General features: G+C 37.7%; 2 protein-coding genes across 5 annotated transcripts in view; one reads left to right on the top strand and one right to left on the bottom strand.

Moving 5' to 3' along the window:
* Positions 1 to 6,093, bottom strand: part of PDSS1 (decaprenyl diphosphate synthase subunit 1) — a 31,960-nt gene extending 25,867 nt beyond the window's left edge. Inside the window, exon 1 of the mRNA XM_052001029.1 lies at positions 5,899 to 6,093. Coding sequence (XP_051856989.1) covers positions 5,899 to 6,042 — 144 coding nt within the window. The 5' untranslated portion in view covers positions 6,043 to 6,093. The remainder of the gene's footprint in view (positions 1 to 5,898) is intronic.
* A 223-nt stretch (positions 6,094 to 6,316) lies between these two features.
* LOC127564472 (protein adenylyltransferase SelO-like) overlaps positions 6,317 to 20,596 on the top strand; it is a 72,775-nt gene continuing 58,495 nt past the window's right edge. For all 4 annotated transcript variants that reach the window (XR_007954281.1, XR_007954280.1, XM_052001017.1 and 1 more), the window contains exon 1: positions 6,317 to 6,628. Coding sequence is in view for 2 of the 4 variants with exons in the window: in XM_052001017.1 (XP_051856977.1) it covers positions 6,397 to 6,628 (232 nt within the window). In the remaining 2 variants the exon portion in view is untranslated. The remainder of the gene's footprint in view (positions 6,629 to 20,596) is intronic.

Below are 20,596 nucleotides of genomic sequence, written 5' to 3'. Positions count from 1 at the left end.
GGTTCCCCCATGCCCTGTGGACTGCCGAACTCTCCCTGGGTCTGTCCATTCAAACCCTCAAATCCTGTTTAAATCATGCTTCTGACACAGTAAGACCTTTGCAGGGACTTAATCTCCCTTGACCACTTTGTTCATCTCTAAAAGGAGATCTGGCTTCACAAATCTCTTTCCACTCACTATTTTGCCAGGCAATATAAAACATGACAAAAACTTAACTGTCTTGTCTCTTTGCTCATGGAACAGACATTTTATTCTTAATATTCTCACTAATCCTTTCGAGTTTTATTGGGGGGAAAAGGGACTTCTTTCTTGTGGAAAAATAGTCTTTCACCCATACATGTAGGTTTTCTTTCTTCATGAGGTCATCCTACTCTAAGATTTTTCATAACACTTTGCCTAGCCCTCTCTGCTGAGTTCATGTTATGCTTTGTACTTTGTATCATAAATACTTGTACAAATCATTTCTCCTATAAAATTGTAAACTGCTAAGGACCAGGTTCTCTGTTATATCAATCTTTGTATCAGCCAGCATAATGCTTAAGAAATGCCTATCAAATTAAAATTTGTATCCTTTATTATAATACTAGATGGCTATCTGGGAAAACGTCAACATTCTGGTAATATCAGCAAATAATGTGACAAAGTTTCTCACAAATATCCTCAATCTCAGGAACCAGGTGAATAAATATGGACTACATTATCATTCATCAATTATGGCTTAGAGAATAATTGGATCTGAAGAATGTAAGCTCTCAAATACTTGCCACGGAGTCCAGTTTAATATTTTTACAAAGGTTATGAAGAAGTACAAGGCATCATTCAAGTCAAAAATTTGAATGACATAAAGTTGAAAATACATAGATGTTGAAGAATGGAATTGTAATTAAATTATCTAGTGTAATTGTAATTTAAAAAGATCTTACTAGGATAGAAAAATATCCAAACTAACAAATTGAAATTTTAAAAAGATAAAGTCCTGTGCTTAAGTCTAAAAAAAATTTGACTTACACAAGTACGGAATGGGAAAGATGTAGCTTAACAGAAATACATATATTAAAAAAAAAGGAATTTTAGTTGATTACAAACTCATAATGAAGTGGGATATAGTTCTGAAGGTCGGGATTTGGGCAGATTCAGTCCAAAGTCTCTGGGTTAGTCCCGGGATGCACATGTACCATTAGACTAAGGATAGTTACTTCTCAAGAATAAAAAGGAAAGCAATTAGGAATGAAGGAAATATGTGAAAATATAACCTTAAATTTGCAGTTTATTACTTTCAGATATGTCATATATCATATGTAAATATGATCATTAGATAGCTAAATCAGTTAATAATATTCTCATTTCACAGATAAGGAAACAGTTTTATATTTTAAGGGACGTATTCATGGCTATATGGCATGACTGCAACTCAAATCTAGGTCTTCCAATTCAAATACTCTTTTCATTAGTTTGTCTCCACTTGTCCAAGAGGACTAGTGTTTTACACAGTACAGTGCCTAATTATGTTAACTATATAGCCCTGAAACAGCACAAATTGGATAATGTGAATAATTAAAACTGAATGAAGTTTAAAGCCACAAATGAAATCAGAGGCATCTGAAAATGCTTAAACTTTGGCCTCTTGATTCTGAATTCTATGCCTCACCCTCTTCTTGAGGTAATTTAGTTTTATGAATACTGTTTATGATATTAGCTTGCACCATCCAGTCAAAGTGCACTGTTAGCTATTTTAGGTCTCCCTTCCTCACTGGGTCTTGAACATAATTCTTAGTGCTTTATTCAAAATGCAGTTCAGAAACCACATCCCCCAGGACCTTCCTGACCCCTTCTACTATTAGAATTCTAAACCTTTTAAAATTACTCCATTTCCGGGACCTGTATGTGCCAAAATGTTTGTGGCAGCCTTGTTTGTAGTGGCCAGAAACCGGAAAATGAATGCCCATCAATTGGAGAATGGTTGGGTAAAGTGTGGTATATGAACATTATGGAATATTATTGTTCTGTAAGAAATGACCAGCAGGATGAATACAGAGAGGTTTGGAGAGACTTACATGAACTGATGCTGAGTGAAATGAGCAGAACCAAGAGATCATTATATACACTTCAACAACGATAGTGTATGAAGATGTATTCTGATGGAAATGGATTTCTTTGACAAAGAGACCTAATTCAGTTTCAATTGATCAATGATGGACAGAAGCAGCTACACCCAAAGGAAGAACACTGGGAAATGAATATAAACTGTTTGCATTTTTGTTTTTCTTCCTGGGTTATTTCTACCTTCTGAATCCAATTTTCCCTGTTCAACAAGAGAACTGTTCGGTTCTGCACACATATATTGTATCTTGGATATACTGCGACATATTTAACATATATAGGACTGCTTGCCATCTGGGGGAGAGGGTGGAAGGAGGGGAAAAGTTGAACAGAAGTGAGTGCAAAGGATAATGTTGTAAAAAACTACCCTGGCATGGGTTCTATTAGTAAAAAGTTATTATAATAAAAAAAATTTAAATTAAAAAATTTTTAAAAAATTAATCCATTTCCTTATCTGTGTATGTATTATAAAGCAGGAAAGCTTTATCTTAAGATCAAGTTTAGATCAGTATGTGAAATCTGAAGGACTACAAAGGTCTTCAAGATGTCAGAGACTGTCCTTGACACACAGGTATCTAATAAATGTTTACTGAACTGAACTTTTGCATATAATCCAGTTCTTTCCTTAAAGAGATTATATTTATTTTATCATCATTTAATTCTCAGTTCTCAAAGCAGATCCTATACTTTAGTTAAGACTGGTGACAGGCTAAATGTTGATTGTCTGAGGACCAACCTAGCTAATCAAAAACGCAAATCATCAAAGGAAAGCAATTCAAAGCACAGAAAGAAAAACTGGACTTGGAGCCAAGAAGACCTGGGTTTGAATTCTGACTCAATGATTTATGACTTTGTGACCTTGGAGAGGTCACAACCCATCTGTAAAATGGGGATAATAACTCACAAAATAATTATAGGGCTCAAATGAAACAATGTATGTGAAGGGCTTTATAAAACTGAGTTATCATTAATATTACTAAACTGTTTAAAAGAAATGCTCACGGTAATAAAATCTAGGCTCCCAATCTAAAAGTATAAGTTTCAAAAGACAACTATAAAGAGATCACAATGTAGTATATTATTGTTGAGTGATCTCTACTTTATGCCTCATTCTCCATCCCTTCACGTTACATTCAGATAAAGGCAAAAACCTCATTCTTAACTGTTCCGATTGTATCCAAAATTAGTATCAGTATACTTTAAGAAATAAACTCCAAAAGTTCCTTGCTTCCTACTATAAGGTACAACCTAACTTGAGTAAAGAGGACTTTGAGCTTTCCATAATCTGGCCCCACCCAATAATGCCCTTTCCTCTTTTTCCTCTACACTTAACATCCAATTTCTACATACTCTCAAGAAGTCTTTCAGAACTCTTGGGGGCCTTTAAATTTGCAAGTCTGTTTTCTAATTTTCCTTTCTCTCCTCTAAAATGTGCACAGCTCCATATTATAGTTAGGACACAATTAATTCTCCTACTACAGTGCTTTACTCTTCCTTGTATTCCACATAGCATTTAGCATTGTACCTAGCATATATTATGCACTTAAAAAAAAATCAACAAATCTTAGATTTGAAAAAAAAAGTCTACTCTTTAGGGTCTTATATTCTACTAAAGGAGACAAGAACAAATAAGAGAATACAAACACAAAGTAATTATAAGCAAGATGTTAGAGTGTTCATATTAATATAACTCAGCAAAGGGTTCACATAGGTGGTGGTATTGGACCAGTTTTAAAGGAAGAGGATTTTTATGACTTGAAGGTGAGAAGGAAAATTAATCCTCCCAATGAGGCTGAATGAAAAGGCATGGAAACAGGTGGTGTTATGTTTTCTCCCTGAGCTCCTTGAGAACAGGGACTTTTTTTGTTTTTTAACCCATTTTTGTATCTCCAATGCTTAGCATAATTTCTGACATATATCAGGTGCTTAATAAGTGTTAATCTGAAGAGGAGAGAAGGCAATGTGGCTGGATTGCAGAGCCTTAGAGAAGGGAAACTGACACAGAAGGTTGAAAAGAGGCTTGGGACCAAGTTAAGAAAGGGCTTAAAAACTAATTATCTCATCTTAAGCAGGAAGAGTTAAGAAAGGGAACAAGCATCTATTATGCATCTAAATTCACCAGTACTATGCTAAAATTAAATATCTCATTGGTTCTTAGAGGCAACAAGAAGGTACTAAAGTTTATTTATTGATTAGACTAATGATATTATATCTGTCCTTAAGAAAAAGCAGAGGATAGATTGTTATGGGAAGATAACTGAAGCAGAATAAAATAGAGGCTATTAACATTCTAGAGAACAGAGATAAAAGCCTAGAAGTAAAAGCCTTGAAGTGATGGCTAGTTATGTGAGTAGAGAGGAGATATATGGAGAAGGTAGAAACGGGATTCAAAAATATATTTGTTGAAGTCAATGCATATGAATTTTGGCCATTCAACTAGACTGTTAGCTTCTCTATATCAGAGTTTTCTTCTTGTGTTTCACATTTCCACATTGGTGGAAGCAGAGTGGGATGGTAGAAAGAATATCTTGATTCAAGTGACTTAGTTTCCCCATCTATGACATGAGAGGGTGAACCAGGCTCAAGCTCTGTTTCGGTTCTATAGTTTATTTCCTATGAGCTACCAAGCACAAGCTCCCATTTTCTCTTTGGATATATCCTTGTGGTTCCTTTTCTTCCCCCCAGGCCCTCCCATAGAACCAGGTAAATTCTTTTCTTCTTTCCTCATCTACATCTTGATCTCAAAACACAGATAAGATTTCTTACCCTAAATACCTCCCAGTCCCCAGGATACCATCCTCATGCTATCCCAAGGAAGAGGGAATAAAGAAAAAAAGGAAAGCGTTAAAAATGAATTTAAGTTTCTAACATAAATTCGTTGCTCTCAGCTACATTTCAGTCCCAGCACTCTATTCTACCCCCTCTTCGGAAACCCCAGCTCCCCTCCCTAACACCTAACACCATCTTAAGAAACAAGTCTGCCGGGGTCAGTGCACGGGATCCTCCCCTACACTCAGGTCCCCACTCTGCCCCCTTTACCAATATTTAATTCTTCACCTAAACAAGAACTATATTTTTATCTCCCCATCCTCCTTGACCCTTCCCTTCACAATACTTTTAGCCTCTGGATCTTGGATCTCAATCGCACCTTCCCAAGACTGTTCTCCTATCTCTCTGCCCCCCACCTCCACTCCCCACCCTTCCTTTCTCCAGGAAAACCCTCAGCCCCAGATCCCGGTGCTTCCCCCTCTCTCAGGGTCTCAACTTCCCAATGCCCTGAATGTCCTCCGTAGGAACACCAGGTCCCCATCTCTCTCTCTCTGCCACACACACACACACACACCTGTGAATGTCTGTCTCTCTCACACACACCCCCTACGATCTCTCAGGTTCTTACCACTCATATTTCCTGCCTCTCCCATACACATACACACTTAAATTTTTTCTGGTTCTTATCACATTCTTACACTGTCTCTCTCTCACACACACACACTTCTAGTTCTCATCAAACTCCCACTCTTAGACACATTTAGGCCCCTTTTGGTTCTCATTACACACACACACACATAAGTCTTTCTCTTTCCCTCCGGGTGACGATCCTCGAGCCCCTTCCTCCAGAAGTCATTGCCTCGGGGCCTGCTTCTCGCGCCCCGGCTCGGCCCGCCCTCCCGGGCACACACTCGCGCGCACAAACACACGCGCCGGCTCCCCATTCATTCCGCTGTCATTGGCGCCGTGACCTCTGCGCGCCCGGCGCCTTCTCTCGCCCGCCCTCTACCTTCCTCGCGGACCACTCACCTGATTCTGGGAGCCGGCCGCAGGACGGGCGGGGACCGGGCATCCCTGGACTTCGGGCGGGCCCCGCAAGGCGCCGAGCCCAGGGCTCCCCGAGGCCGCTTTCCAAGAGCAGCAGCGCCGCCAGCGCCAGCCCAATGAGGCCATGATCCCGCACTGAAAGTGCGACCGGCGGCTCTGCCGCGAGGACCCGGAGCCGGAAACCTGGCACGAGAAGCACTTCCGCCCACACCCCGTCTTGTCGCGGCTCCCCCCTCCCAACGAGGCTGAGCCCGAAGTGCGCAAGCCCACAGACCCTCTGGGTGGTCGGCGGAAAAGAGGAGAAAGCCCGCCGGGAAATAGAGGACGGGGGCGGTGCCTTGGACGCGCACTCCGGCCCCGCCCCGCGCCTCGGGGCGCAGCTGCCTCTGGCACGCTGCTGGCCTCGCTTTCCACACAGGCTTTCCCAGGCGGGCCTCTCTGGGGCGCAGAGGCCAGGTCTGACCCGGCCGGGTCCAGCCCATGGAGAGGAGAGCGGAGCGCCCGAGATTGCGGACTCCGGGGTCCATATTCTTGGCGGTGCTCCTATACTGCGGAGCCGGCCGCGGCCTCCTGGAGGAGCCTCCCGCGCCGGGGCAGAGGCCCAGCCTCGAGCATTTCTCCATCAATGCGTCCAGTCCCGGCTTGTGCGAACAGAAAACCCGAGTGGGCACCTCACTGGCTGCTTGGAGCTTGTCTTCCGAAAGCCTCGTAGGTACGGATGGGATCTCCTGGCGGCCAGGGTGTGAGAACCACAAAGCTCGGGGTCCTGGGCTGTGGTCCTTAGCCACAGGGCCAGCGTGTGACCTGCGTGTGCATACAGAACACGTGCACGGTGCACACACGTGCTGGCCAAGATCATCTGGGTCATTTCAGAGGTTGACTCGTGGTGTGGAAACTTCCCCTACCAGGCAACTTGAGTCTTAGGAAATCACCTATTATGAAAGAAAATAACAAACTAAATTGGCAATCTCTTGATTTTGGCATTTTGTACCGTAGAATGCCTTCTATTATCTACGCCCCCGACGCTTCAGAGGCTTCCATTCTGAATCCTGAAATCTAGTGACCCCCCTGGATGAGTCCCTGCCATTATATCCTGTACCCACACATAGATGCGCATACACACATATACAGTACTGTCATATGTGTAGTACTGTATATCTATCTATCTATCTATCTGTGTGTTATATACAGATTTTTATTTACATTTATATTTATTATACATATAAATATATATAAATAAATATAAATATACATATATATTTAATATGCAGATATTTATGTTTTTATTTGTATACACACATATATGATATACATACTCACATATGGATGGTTCTGAGAGGAGTTGATTTCAGGCAACTGATGGGTATGCAAACAATACCAATTCACTAAGAAGTCTTAGAAAGTTACTGGGGGACTCTGAGAGATGTAGTGACTTGCCAGGAACATCCAGCTGTAGAAGTCAGAAGGAGACTTACTGACTCAGATACACCCACTGCATCTCAGGTGTGTTCTGATAGTATTTTCAAGTTTTACTTCATTGCTGGTGGATAAGCAATATTAGAGCTGGAAGGGAACATAGAGGCTTTGTAATACAAGCTCCTTATTTTGCAAAATAGGCCAGAGATTTAGTGACTTTGCTAGGTCACTCAAAAATCACAGCCTGCAGCTTTTTAATCTTGCACATTGTGTAACTTTTCCCATCTGCATTGGTAGCAAATTGCTCGCAGTGATTTTTGTAATCTGATTAGATCACAGGTGTCGGTCAAAAGTACCCAGTATCCACTATATGAGTCTTGCACAGATCTCGAAGATGTCCAACTTGAAGTACATACACTACTCTTTCAGGTTACAGTCAGTTCCTGATAATAATAATTGCTTCATTTTGCTCCTCTAAATAGATTAGATGTTTATAACTAATTGTAGGCTGTCTAAGAGAATGAGAGACTTACTCAAATATAGGTTCACTTTAAATGTTATAGCCTGCCTTTATAAATAGGTGCCTATGAGTTCAGCCCTATGGGAAACTAGTGATTTGAAAATTCCTTCCATTAGTCCATGTTAGAGTTCAAATGTTGGCGTTTGTTCTTCTCAGAGCGCAGCCGGTTTAGAGGCTTGCCGTCAAAGTGTTCTCTGCAACAGAGTCGTTCCTTTCGAGTCCAGCGCGATCAGCCAGCCAAGAGGAAAAAGTGTATTCTGGAATGGCTGTCTCGCCTTATATGTGAACCTTCTGAGAGAATGGGATTATGGGTTTTCTCCCATAGTGCTCTCTGGCCCAAAGAGCTTTAAGGTGTGGTGTAGAAAGTGTACTTTTTGAAGCTAGCATACTTGTGGAGTCCAATGAGTAAAGGTGGGAACGCAAGCCTTGTCTTGATTAGTTCTACTTAGTACCTTGTTTCAGGTTCTGGCCAAAACAACTTCTTGTAAGATTAGATCAACTCTAATTACTTAGCAGTTAGTAAGGATTCCAACAAGTCCACACTTGTTTGTAACTTAAATGTCTTAGAAAGTTGCCTGGGACAACTTGCTCAGCATCACTCAGTTGTTATGTGTCAGAAACAAGACTGCCTAATTCTGAAATCAACACACTACCTCTCACAACATATATACTGATAAGTATGTGTATTCCCAATCATGTGTAAAAATTTTTAACATTAAAAATTTTTTTTGAATTCTAAATTCTCTTCTCCCCTTATTGAGAAGGCAGATAATTTGATATAGATTGTGTGTAATCATACAAAACATATTTCTATATTAGTCTTTTTTTGAAAAAAAAATCAAACCAGCAAAAAATAACAGCCCCAAGAAAAATAAAATTTCAAAAGTATGCATTGATCTGAATTTAGATTCCACCAGTTCTTTCTCTGGAGATGGAGAGCATTTTTTATCCTAAATTCTTCATGATTGTCTTAGACCATTGTAATTCTAAGAAAAGTTAAGTTGTTCAGAGTGGATTATATACTTATTTCTTTTTTTTCCCCTCATTTTGCTTTAGACTTACTGGTGATAAAACTGGATTACAGGGTATGCACAATTTAATGACTTTGGGCCTTGTTTGAAATTGCTTTTTAGAAAGAGTGGACTAATTCACAGTTCTATTAATTGTATATCAATCTGTCTGTTTTTCTACAGCCTTTCCAACAATTATCATTTTTCTTTTTGTCAGTAAAGTAGTTATGCGATAAAGACTTAGGTGTTTTGATCAGCACTTCTCATATTGTGATTTAAGGGTTTTTTTTTTAATTTGGTTGATAGAAATTTTTCCTTTGAGAATTTTTTGTTCATTATCTTTGGCCTCTATATGGAGATGATTTCTATCATATATTTGCATCAGTTCCTTATATTGGATATGAGATATTTATTTTTTAATATTTTATTTTCCCAAATACAAATAAAATTATAAAGATAGTTTTCAGCATTACTTTTTGTAAGATTTTGTGTTCCATTTTTTTTCCTCCCTCCCTTACTTCTCTCTTTCCCAAGACAGCACACAATCTGATATAGGTTATACACATACAATACTTTTAAACATATTTCCATATTTGTCATGTGCAAAAAGATGGGACCAAAAGGGAATAATACAATGAGAAAGAAAAAGAAAATAAACAAAAAAGTTGAAAATACTATGCTTTGATCATATTCAGTCTCTATACTTTTCTCTCTCTTGATGATAGCATTTTCTTTCTCAAGTCTATTGGCATTGTCTTGGATTACCACATTGCTGAGAAGGATTAAGTCTATCATGATTGATAATCACATAGTTTTGCTGTTACTGTGTATGGTGTTCTCCCAGCTCTGCTCACTTCACTCAGCATTGGTTCATATAAGTTTTTCCAGGCTTTTCTGAAGTCAGTCTGCTCATCATTTCTTATAGAACAGTACTATTTCATCACATTCCTGTAGCATAGCTTATTCAGCCATTCTGTAACTGATAGGCATAAATTCAATTTTCAATTCTTTGACATTACAAAAAGAGCTGCTACAGACATTTTTGAACATGTAGGTCCTCTTTTATAATCTCTTTGGTATACAATGCTGGATCACAGGATATGCACAGTTTTGTAACCCTTTGGACATTACTCTTTAGAATGGTTGGATCAGTTCACAACTCTGTCATCTTAGCCAGTCTGATAGGTGTCTTCACACTTTAGTACCTTAATTTCTTAATTTGCATTTCTCTAATTAATAGTTATTTAGAGCATTTTTAATATGATTACAAATGACTTTAACTCCATCTGAAAATTGATCAGATATGAGATATTAAAAAAAAAACCCTATAAATATTTCTTTCCAGTTAATCTTCTAATCTTAACTGCAATGATTTTGTTTGTGTGAAAACTTTATAATTCTTTATAAATAAAATTATTTGTCTTATCTTCAGTGGTCCTCTCTGCCTGTTCTGGTTCCTGTCTCTCCATGTATTTACTTTCTTCTCTAATTTTCTGTTAACAATATTATCTTTTATATTTAGAACCATATTTGGAGCTTATCCAAATTATTGATAAAAATGTTAGCATACAGCAAGGTACAGTTCAACTGAAACCTTTCTAAAATATCGACATCAATTGTTCATTGTCATTGTTGACATTATCAACATCCTTTTTTTTCAAGGGCAGTCATTCAACCAATTTATAGGATCAGTCTATCTGTCTAAAATCTATTCCACATTTCTCCCCCTTTCTACAAGAATAACAAGAAATAGTTTACAAACTCTTTATTAAAATGGATGCAAACTCTATAGCCATTTAACAGATCTGCCAATTTAATAATCCTATTAAAAATGGAAATAAGATTAATCTAGAATGACTTGTTCTTGATGACATAATGCTCATTAAAGTCAAGTTCACTGACCTATAATTTGTTTTTTTGTTTTGTTTTGTTTTGTTTTGTTTTTTAATTATTATTATTATTATATATTTTTTATAATAACTTTTTATTGACAGAACCCATGCCAGGGTAATTTTTTACAACATTACCCCTTGCACTCAATTCTGTTCCGATTTTTCCCCTCTCTCTCTCCACTCCCTCGCTTAGATGGCAAGCAGTCCTATATATGTTAAATATGTTGCAGTATATCCTAGATACAATATATGTTTGCAGAACCGAACAGTTCTCTTGTTGCACTGGGAGAATTGGATTCAGAAGGTAGAAATAACCCAGGAAAAAAAAACAAAAATGCAAACAGTTTACACTCATTTCCCAGTGTTCTTTCTTTGGGTGTAGCTGCTTCTGTCCATCATTGATCAATTGAAACTGAGTTAGGTCTCTTTGTCAAAGAGATCCACTTCCATCAGAATACATCTTCATACAGTATTGTTGTTGAAGTATATAATGATTTCCTGGTTCTGCTCATTTCACTTAGCATCAGTTCATGTAAGTCTCTCCAAGCCTCTCTGTATTCATCCTGCTGGTCATTTCTTACAGAATAATAATATTCCATAACATTCATATACCACAATTTACCCAACCATTCTCCAATTGATGGGCATCCATTCAATTTCCAGTTTCTAACCACTACAAGTAGGACTGCCACAAACATTTTGGCACATACAGGTCCCTTTCCCTTCTTCAGTATCTCTTTGGGGTATAAGCCCAGTAGTAACACTGCTGGATCAAAGGGTATGCACAGTTTGATAACTTTTTGGTCATAATTCCAGATTGCTCTCCAGAATGGTTGGATTCGTTCACAACTCCATCAACAATGTAACAGTGTCCCAGTTTTCCCACATCCCCTCCAATATTCATCATTATTTTTTCCTGTCATCTTAGCCAATTTGACAGGTGTATAGTGATATCTCAGAGTTGCATTGACCTATAATTTGAAGAAGATAATTCCCTACAGTTGCCCTTCTCAAATCCTGTGGTACTTTATTCTCTGTGATGTTTCAAATATATCTAGAAGTAGTTCAGCAGTCAATCACAGTCACCAGTTTTTAAAGTGCCAGGAGATGTAAGTCATTTGGACTTGGCAACTTAAAGTTGTAAAGGACAATTAATGTCAATCATGACAACAATTGACAAATTGACAATTAAAGTCAATGTTTCTGTAGGGTTTCAGTGGAACGGTGCCTTGCTTTCTGTTAACATTTTTATCAATAATTTGGATAAAGATATAAATAGCATATTTATGCTATTTTATCACGCTTAAATTATGTAATCTAATATATACTGAATGACAAAATAAGAATAAAAAAAGACAGGTTAGAAATTTGTACAGTCTCAAGCTAAGATTCACTAGGGAAAAATGTCAAATTTATATAGATTGAAGAAATAGACTTCACTACATCTTCCCATCACTATTCTTTACAGAAATTAGGGTTCTTTTTGGCAAAATGATGCATATATCAGACTTTGTTGAGATTTTTTTTACTGCTTTGCTTTATCTTCTTAAAATTTAATGGCTCTAAGGAAAGTTAAGAAAGGGGAGAGGTATTTGGAAATGTAGGTAATATAAAAACAAACTCCAAAAAATTTAATTGGCTTCACAAGTACAAGATGAGGAACAGATGATTAATTAGACTGCAATTTTTTTGAAAAAGATTTTGGGATCTTAGTAGACTGAAAGTTCCATATAAATAAGAAATGATATACCAGCCCCTCCCTCCCAAAAAAATGAATATGCTCTTGGGAATTTCTTTTACAAATAGTTCTTCTGAATTCTATTTTCCTATTCCACATATAGTATACTGTGTTAAATTCTGGGCACCACATTTTAAGGACATTGATAAGTTGGGAAGCAGAAGAAATGGCTAAGAGCTTTGAATAGGTATAATATGAGAATTGGTTGAAGGAAGTGGACTTATTTGTTCTGGGGAAGAGAAAATTTAGGAGGAGATAATAATAGCTATCTTCAAATACTTAAATGGCTACCCTTGCAAAACCTTGTGTTCCAATTTTCCCTCCTTCTCCCATCTCCTCCCTAGATGGCAAGTAGTCCAATATATGTTAAACATGGTAGAAATATGTGTTAAATCCAATATATGCATACATATTTATGCGATTATCTTGCTGCACAAGAAAAATCAAATCAAACTGAAAAAAAATAAGAAAATAAAATGCAAGCAAATAACAATAAAAAGAGTGAAAATGCTATGTTGTGAACCACACTCAGTTCTCATAGTCCTCTTGCTAGGTGTAGATAGCTCTCTTCATCACAAGATCATTGAACTGCTCTGAATCATCTCATTGTTGAAAATCAGAATTGATTATCATATAATCTTATTGTTTCCATATACAATGGGATCTCTTGGTTCTGTTCATTTAGCATCCGTTCATGTAAGTCTCTCCAGGCTTCTCTGAAATCATCCTGCTGGTCATTTCTTACAGAATAATAATATTCCATAATATTCATATACCATAACTTATTTAGCCATTCTCCAATTGATGGGCATCCACTCAGTTTCCAATTTCTTGCCATTACAAAGAGGGCTGCCACAAATATTTTTGCACATATGGGTCCTTTTCCCTCCTTTAAGATCTCTTTAGGATTTAGGCCCAGTAGAAATACTGTTGGGTCAAAAGGTGCACACAGTTTGATAGCCCTTTGGGCATAGTTCTGTATTGCTCTCCAGAATGGTTGGATCAGTTCACAACTCCACCAACAATGTATTAGCGTCCCAGTTTTCCCACATCCCCTCTAACATTTATCATATCTTTTCCTATTATCTTAGCCAATCTGAGAGTGTGTAGTTGTTTCCCTGCATTCTTAAAAAATGTACATTAAATGTAAGCTACATGAGCTACTATTATAGCTTTTTATTGATTTTATTAAGATTTTTTGAAAGTCAACATGATATAATGGAAAGCTGGTCTTGGGTCAGTACAACCTAGGTTCTAGTCCTCCCTCTAATACATGTCCATTGTAGCTCTTTAGTATTATAAGCCATTAGAACTTTTGCAGATCTTATTAGCATAGGAGTGTCCTCACTAGGGAATCATCTACATAGATAAAATTTTAAGTCAAGAGAAAAAAATGATTGCTAGGCTTATCATTAATATCACTTAATCTTATCTTCTGTAACACAGTGAAGCTATCATGATTATTGAGAGGCACAGGGTTAGTTGTCTCCTTTAAAATCAATCAATTAATTAATTTTCTCTTTGTTTTCTAATGTTCATTTTTCTCAGTTTCATATAAATTTTTTAAAAAATTTTATATGTACATCCATTTTAAAAAACATTTTCTTATGAATCATGTTGAGAGAGAAAAGTCAGAACAAAAGGGAAAAACCACGAGATTAAGGACAAGAACAAGAAAAAGAGAAAAGAAGTGGACATACCAAGTGTTGATTTGTCTTAGATCACTGAATCACTAAGAAGAGCCAATTTGGTCATAATTGATCATTGCATAATCTTGCTGTGTACAATATGTCCTAGTTCTGCTTGTTTCACTTAGCATTAGTTCATGTAAATCTTTCCAAGCCTTTCTAAAATCAGCTTGTACATAATTTTTTATAGAACAATAATATTCCATTACTTTCATATACCATAATTTATTCATCCATTTCCCAATTGATAGGCATCTACTCAGTTTACAATTCTTTGGCACCACAAAAAGAGCTGCTACAAACATTTTTGTACATGTGAGTCCTTCCCCTCTTTTGTGATTTCTTTGGGATACAGACCCCATAGTGGCGCTGCTAGATTAAAGGCTGTGCACAGTTTAATAGTCTTTTGGACATAGTTCCAAATTGCTCTCCAAAATGGTTAGATCATTTCACAACTTCATCAACAATGCATTAATGTCCCAGTTTTCCCATATCCCTTCCATTACTTATCATAATTTTTTCCAATCATCTTAGTCAATCTGAGAGGTATGAGGTGGTATTTCAGAGTGATTTAGAGCATTTTTTCATATGACTATAGATGGCTTTAATTTCTTCATCTGAAAATTGTTCGTATTATTTGACCATTGTCAACTGGGAAATGACTTGTATTCTTATTAATTTGACACAGTTCTTTATATATTTTAGAAATGAGTCCTTTATCAGAAACATTAGCTGTAAAAATTTTTTCTCAGCTTTGTGCTTCCCTTTTAATCTTGACTGTTTTGGTTTTGTTTGTGCAAAACCTTTTAAATTTAATGTAATCAAAATTATACATTTTGCCTTTCATAATATTCTCTAGTTTTTATTTGGCCATAGATTTCTTCCTTTTCCAAAGATCTGATAAACTATCTCTTGCTCTCCTAATTTGCTTTTATAGTAATACCTTTTATGCCTAAATCATGTACCCATTTTTGACCTTATTTTGGTATAGAGTGTGAGATGTAGATCTATGCCAAGTTTCTGACATATTATTTTCCAGTTTTCCCAGCAATTTTTGTGAAATGATGAGTTCTTATCCCAGAAGCTAGATTTTTGGGGTTTATCAAATATTAGATAACTATAGTCATTGTTTTTTGTGTCTTATATATCTTACCTATTCAACTGATCATCACTCTATTTCTCCAGTATCATATGTGTTTGATGACTGCAGCTCTATAATATAGTTTTAAGTTTGGTATTGCTAAGCCACCATCCTTTGTGGGTTTTTTTCCCATTAATTTCCTTAATATTCTTGTCCTTTTGTTCTTCCAGATGAATTTTGTTATTTTTTTTCCTAGCTCTAAAAAATAATTTTTTGGCAGTTTGATTGGCATGGCACTGAACAAGAAGAGCAATTTAGGTAGAATTGTCATTTTTATTAGCTTAGCTTACTCATGAGCAATTGATATTTTTCCAGTTGTTTAGATCTGACTTTATTTGGGTGAAAAGCACTTTGTAATTGTGTTCATATAGTGTTGTGGGCCAGAACACTGAACTCGTAACAAAGGATTCTTACAAGATACTAATTAGTGGAATTGATAGAGACAATAGTTATATAATTTAGCTTGGTTCAGCATCTCCTATAAGGATATGTCATGGGCCAGAACTTGAAACAAGATACTAAGTGGAATTGAGGAGACAATGGTTAAATCTAGTTTAGTATTGATTTAATCCTATAACACATAATGGTTTCTTAGTGATATGATTGGTGTATATTCAATGTGGGGCATATAAGCTAGAAGCTCTCAGGGCCAAAAAAAGGCAGGCACACTGTTGGAATCCTAGTGTTAACTCAACTTGAAACAAGGTGACAACTCAAGGGAGATGTTAGAATCCTAGTATTAACTCAATGTAATTGATACAGTGCTTGTGTTCACATCTTTACTCATTGGAATTCACAAATATGGGAGATTCACAAAGTTAATTGTGTAACTTTGTGAATTCACACCTCCCTTGAAGCTCTTAGGGTCAGAGAGCACTATGAGAGAAAACCCATAATCCCTCTCTCTCGTATCCCACAATGCCTTTCTCTCATATAAAACAGGCAGAGGCTCTCAGGGAGAGTTGAGCTGAAGATTGAGAAGACTCTCTCAGGTGCACATCCCAATATGTCATCCATATAATGTAACAGCATAACTTTTGGAAATGCTTTTTCTTCCTGTTGTTTTTTCTTTTTCCTTATTTTTATACTTATAAAATTTCCTGACACCAGTTAGAAATAATATAAAGGTTCTCTCTGGGAGAGAGAGCAAGTTTCTCAGGGAGGTTTTCTGGAGGCAGCCTTAGTTTCAGTTAAAAGTAAATAATCACCCAAAACACAGGCAGGTGATAAAAGTTCAGATCTTTTATTGTCTCTAATATAGCCTGGTTAGCTTAGAGGCCTATGTCTCTGCTTGGTTCCAAGAGCTCCTTCCGAATGTCTCCAAATCCAAAGATTTTGTCCTTCAGCCTCTGCCTCTGCTTTCTTCAGCCACCAGCAAGCCAAGTAGAAAATGGAATGAATCTCTCTTCACTGTCATATATGACTCTTCAGAGAGAATGGGATTATGGGTTTTCTCCCAGAGTGCTCTCTGGCTGTAAGAGCTTCAAGGGAGGTGTGAATTCGGATATCTCATACTAAACCCTGAAATCTCCCAAACGTGTGAACTCCAATGAGTAAAGGTGTAAACACAAGCATTGTATCAATTACATTGAATTAACATTAGGATTCTAACATCTCCCTTGAGTTATCACTTTGTTTCAAGTTGAGTTAACACGAGGATTCTAACAGCACACTAAAAGCTCTTGGAGGTTGAGACAGATTCATTCCATCTTCCATCTTTGTTGTGGCTGGAGTGTGAAACACAAACCTTTGGATTCAGAGACAGTCAGGGAGATTCAGAAGCCAGAGAAGGCAGGTGAGAGCTCAAACTCTCGGAACCAAAGCCAGATTAAAAGGCTCTCCAGAAAGCTGCCCAGCCCCAGGAAGGAGATAATAAAGGATCTGTACTATAAGAAAGCTAACTGGGCACAGGAAAGGAGACAAGACTTGGAAAGAGACAATAAAGGATTTGGACTTTAATCCCTGGCTGCATTTGTGGTGATTACTGAACTGAAAGAAGGCTGCCTCCAGAGACCCCAAGAAAACCCCAACAAGACAATATTACATTTTGGAATCCGAACATGGGACAGACACGATCCTGATTTCAGTGGAAAAGCCTCTGATCCTGATTTCAGTGGAAAGGTCTCCTTGACCCAGAAATTAGGGAGAGTACAAAAATAGACAAGGTAAAGGGCTAAAGTAGTGTTTCAGCTAAAATGGGACAGATGTTTAAAAAACAGCCTTTTCCAATTCTAGGAAAATGTGTAGAGAGCATTGTCAGACTTATGAAAAACCAGGGTTTGATTATAATTTGGGAACAGATCACTGAACTTTTAGAAACTGTACAGTACACATCTCCTTGGTTCTCTAAGGAAAAAGAATTGGATTTAGAGGAGTGGAAATTAGTGGGAGAGCAATTATGTCAATTCTACAATGAAAATGGACCTGACTCAATTTCCAAAGAAACACTTTATACATATAATTTAATACAACTGGCTTTAGGAAATTATATAAGTTATAGAATAAGGAAAAAGAAGAAAGAGCAGGAGGGGTAGGATCCAAATAAACTAGGTGAAAAGGATGAAAAAATCAGATAAGAAAGGAGTTAAGTACAATTCTGAGTGTAGTATTTCCCAGCAGAAGCCATTAGGGCATTCCCCATCCCTGACCTACTTCCTTCAAATAACTCTTCATGGGTGGAGGGAGAAGGAGGAGGGGGAGAGGCAGTAACACAATCAACACCACCTGTGAAGCAGCCTATGACAAGATTACAAAAAGCACTGGTTAAGTAAAAAAAAAAAAAAGATGTATCTGATTTAATAAATGCATACCCCGTGATTGAAGAGCTTGACTCTTCAGGCCAAAAAAGGGGAAGATACACTTCTTTTGATCTGGAAAAAAATTAAGGATTTGAAAAAGAGTTGCACTCTTTATGGGGCTACATCATCTTATGTTAAAATGTTATTAGAGTTTGGCTTATGAAATTTTAACCCCCAGTGATTGGAAATCCATAGCAAGGACATGTTTAGAACCTGGATAAAACTTGTGGCTTTCGGAATATCATGAATTATGTAGGATTCAAGCCCAATGAAATAGGCAAACAGGAGTTAATGTACAAATCACCTTTGACCAATTAGCAGGTGAAGGTCAGTACACTGAGAATTCAGCATAGATTAATTACCTCATAGGAGCATATGAACAAAATTGCTACTGCTGCTATAAAAGCTTGGGGCTCCCTCCCAGGGAAAGATGGAGCGGGGAAGTCTTCACAAAAATAGATCAAGGTTCCAATGAACTCTTTGCGGATTTTGTGGGATATTTGCAAACAGCTGTCACAAGACCCATTGGAGAAAATGCAGCTACAGAAATAATGATAAGACAACTAACTAAGGAAAATGCCAATGAGGTTTGCAAAATAATTATATGGGGACTACACAAAGATGCTCCTTTAGAGATCATAAGACTCTGCCACAGTGGACACAAATGCTTATTATACCCAGACTATGATGAACAGGGGAAGACAGGGTCCCTCTTGGCAAGGGACTTCTAGAGAAACTCATAGATGTTTTGAATGTGGAAAAATAGAACATCTGAGAGACAAATGTAGTATGGAGGTAGAGTGAGAAGACAGGGTGAGAGAAGACCCAAAACTCTATGTCCAAAATGCCGCAAGGGCTTTCACTAGGTCTCAGAATGTAGATTGACCCAGGGAAATGAGAGGTGGGGCCCAGCTCCAAGATATCATAAAAAATACAGGTGGGGCATGGTGGCAACTGAGTTTATACCCAGAGAGTCTTTAGAAGTTCAGGACTCTGATGTGATCAATCAGCAGAAAAGCAATCAGATGGGAGAAAGGAAGTACAACTGGAGAGAATACAGGTTTTTTAACCCAACAGAAGGGTAGTGTCCAGTGAGAGCAGCTCCAATGTAATTGCCAGATAATGAGGAGAAATCTAGAAAATGGTAAAATAGAAGGGATTAGATAGGTTAACTGCTTGGGAGAAAGGGTTGTCCTTGTATCTCTACAGATGGAGAAGGAATCAGATAGGTGCCGATAGCACCTGGCTCAGAGAGACAGAAAAAAGATAAAAACCTCGAAACAAAGGAGAAGACCTAAAAAACATCTGACACTGAAAGAGCATGGCTGATAATGAGACTGTTAAAGAACTTTAAAATCTACAGGAATCATTGGATTCCCTAACACAAGATTAGACTATTGCAGGACTTCAAAACTTGCAGGAATTATTGGATTCCTGGCATATGAAGTAATGGACAATAAATTTCTTCTGGATTATTTCTAGGACTTATGGACATGGATAATTCTTCATGTTGTTTCATGTTATTTGTTACATTACTACTAGCCTGTGCTACTATGTGCTTATGTAATTGATGTAATTATGTAAAATACCTCCCATGTTGATGGATTTATGTATACCTGTTTTAAGAGTGAGACCCTTCAGAAACCCGCTAATCTGATTTGATTTCCCATTTCCTTTGGTGTTTTCATCTCTCTTTCTGAGACGTCAAGGAGGGCATTTATGGTGTTTTCACTCCTTTTTTTGAGCAGTCAGGGAAGATGTGATCATCTCTTTTTTGAGATTCTCACCCCCCTGAGAAGTCAGGGAGGTCATGACCACCTATGTTCTAAAACAAAAGAAAGCAGGAGATGTTATGGGCCAGAACTCTGAACTTGAAACAAAGGATTCTTACAAGGTACTAATCAGTGGAATTGATAGAGACAATAGTTATCTAATTTAGCTTGGTTCGGTATGATTGATTTAATCCTACAAGGAGATATTATGGGCCAGAACTTGAAACAAGATACTAAGTGGAATTGAGGAGACAATGGTTAAATCTAGTTTAGCACTGATTTAATCCTACAACAAATAATGGTTTCCTAGTGATATGATTGGTGTATATTCAGTGTGGGGCATATAAGCTAGAAGCTCTCAGGGCCAAAAAAGGCAAGCTCACTAGAAGCTCTTGGAGGCTGATATTGACTCATTCCATCTTCCACTTTTGTTGTGGCTGGAGGCTGAAACACAAACCTTTGGATTCAGAGACAAGTCAGGGAGATTCAGAAGCCAGAGAAGGCAGGCTCCCTGGGAGCTCAAGCTCTCAGAACCAAGGCCAGACTAGACTGAAAGGCTCTCCAGAAAGCTGTCCAGCCCCAGGAAGGAGATAATAAAGGATCTGTACTATAAGAAAGCTAACTGGGCACAAGAAAGGAGACAAGATTTGGAAAGAGACAAGAAAAGATTTGGACTTTAATCTCTGGCTGCACTTGTGGTGATTA

Source organism: Antechinus flavipes, chromosome 5 (assembly GCF_016432865.1).
Source record: "Antechinus flavipes isolate AdamAnt ecotype Samford, QLD, Australia chromosome 5, AdamAnt_v2, whole genome shotgun sequence".
In the NCBI taxonomy this organism is placed as follows: Eukaryota; Metazoa; Chordata; class Mammalia; order Dasyuromorphia; family Dasyuridae; genus Antechinus; species Antechinus flavipes.
The sequence above is the reverse complement of the archived record's forward strand: the minus strand, read 5'-3'. Positions and strand labels throughout refer to the sequence as shown.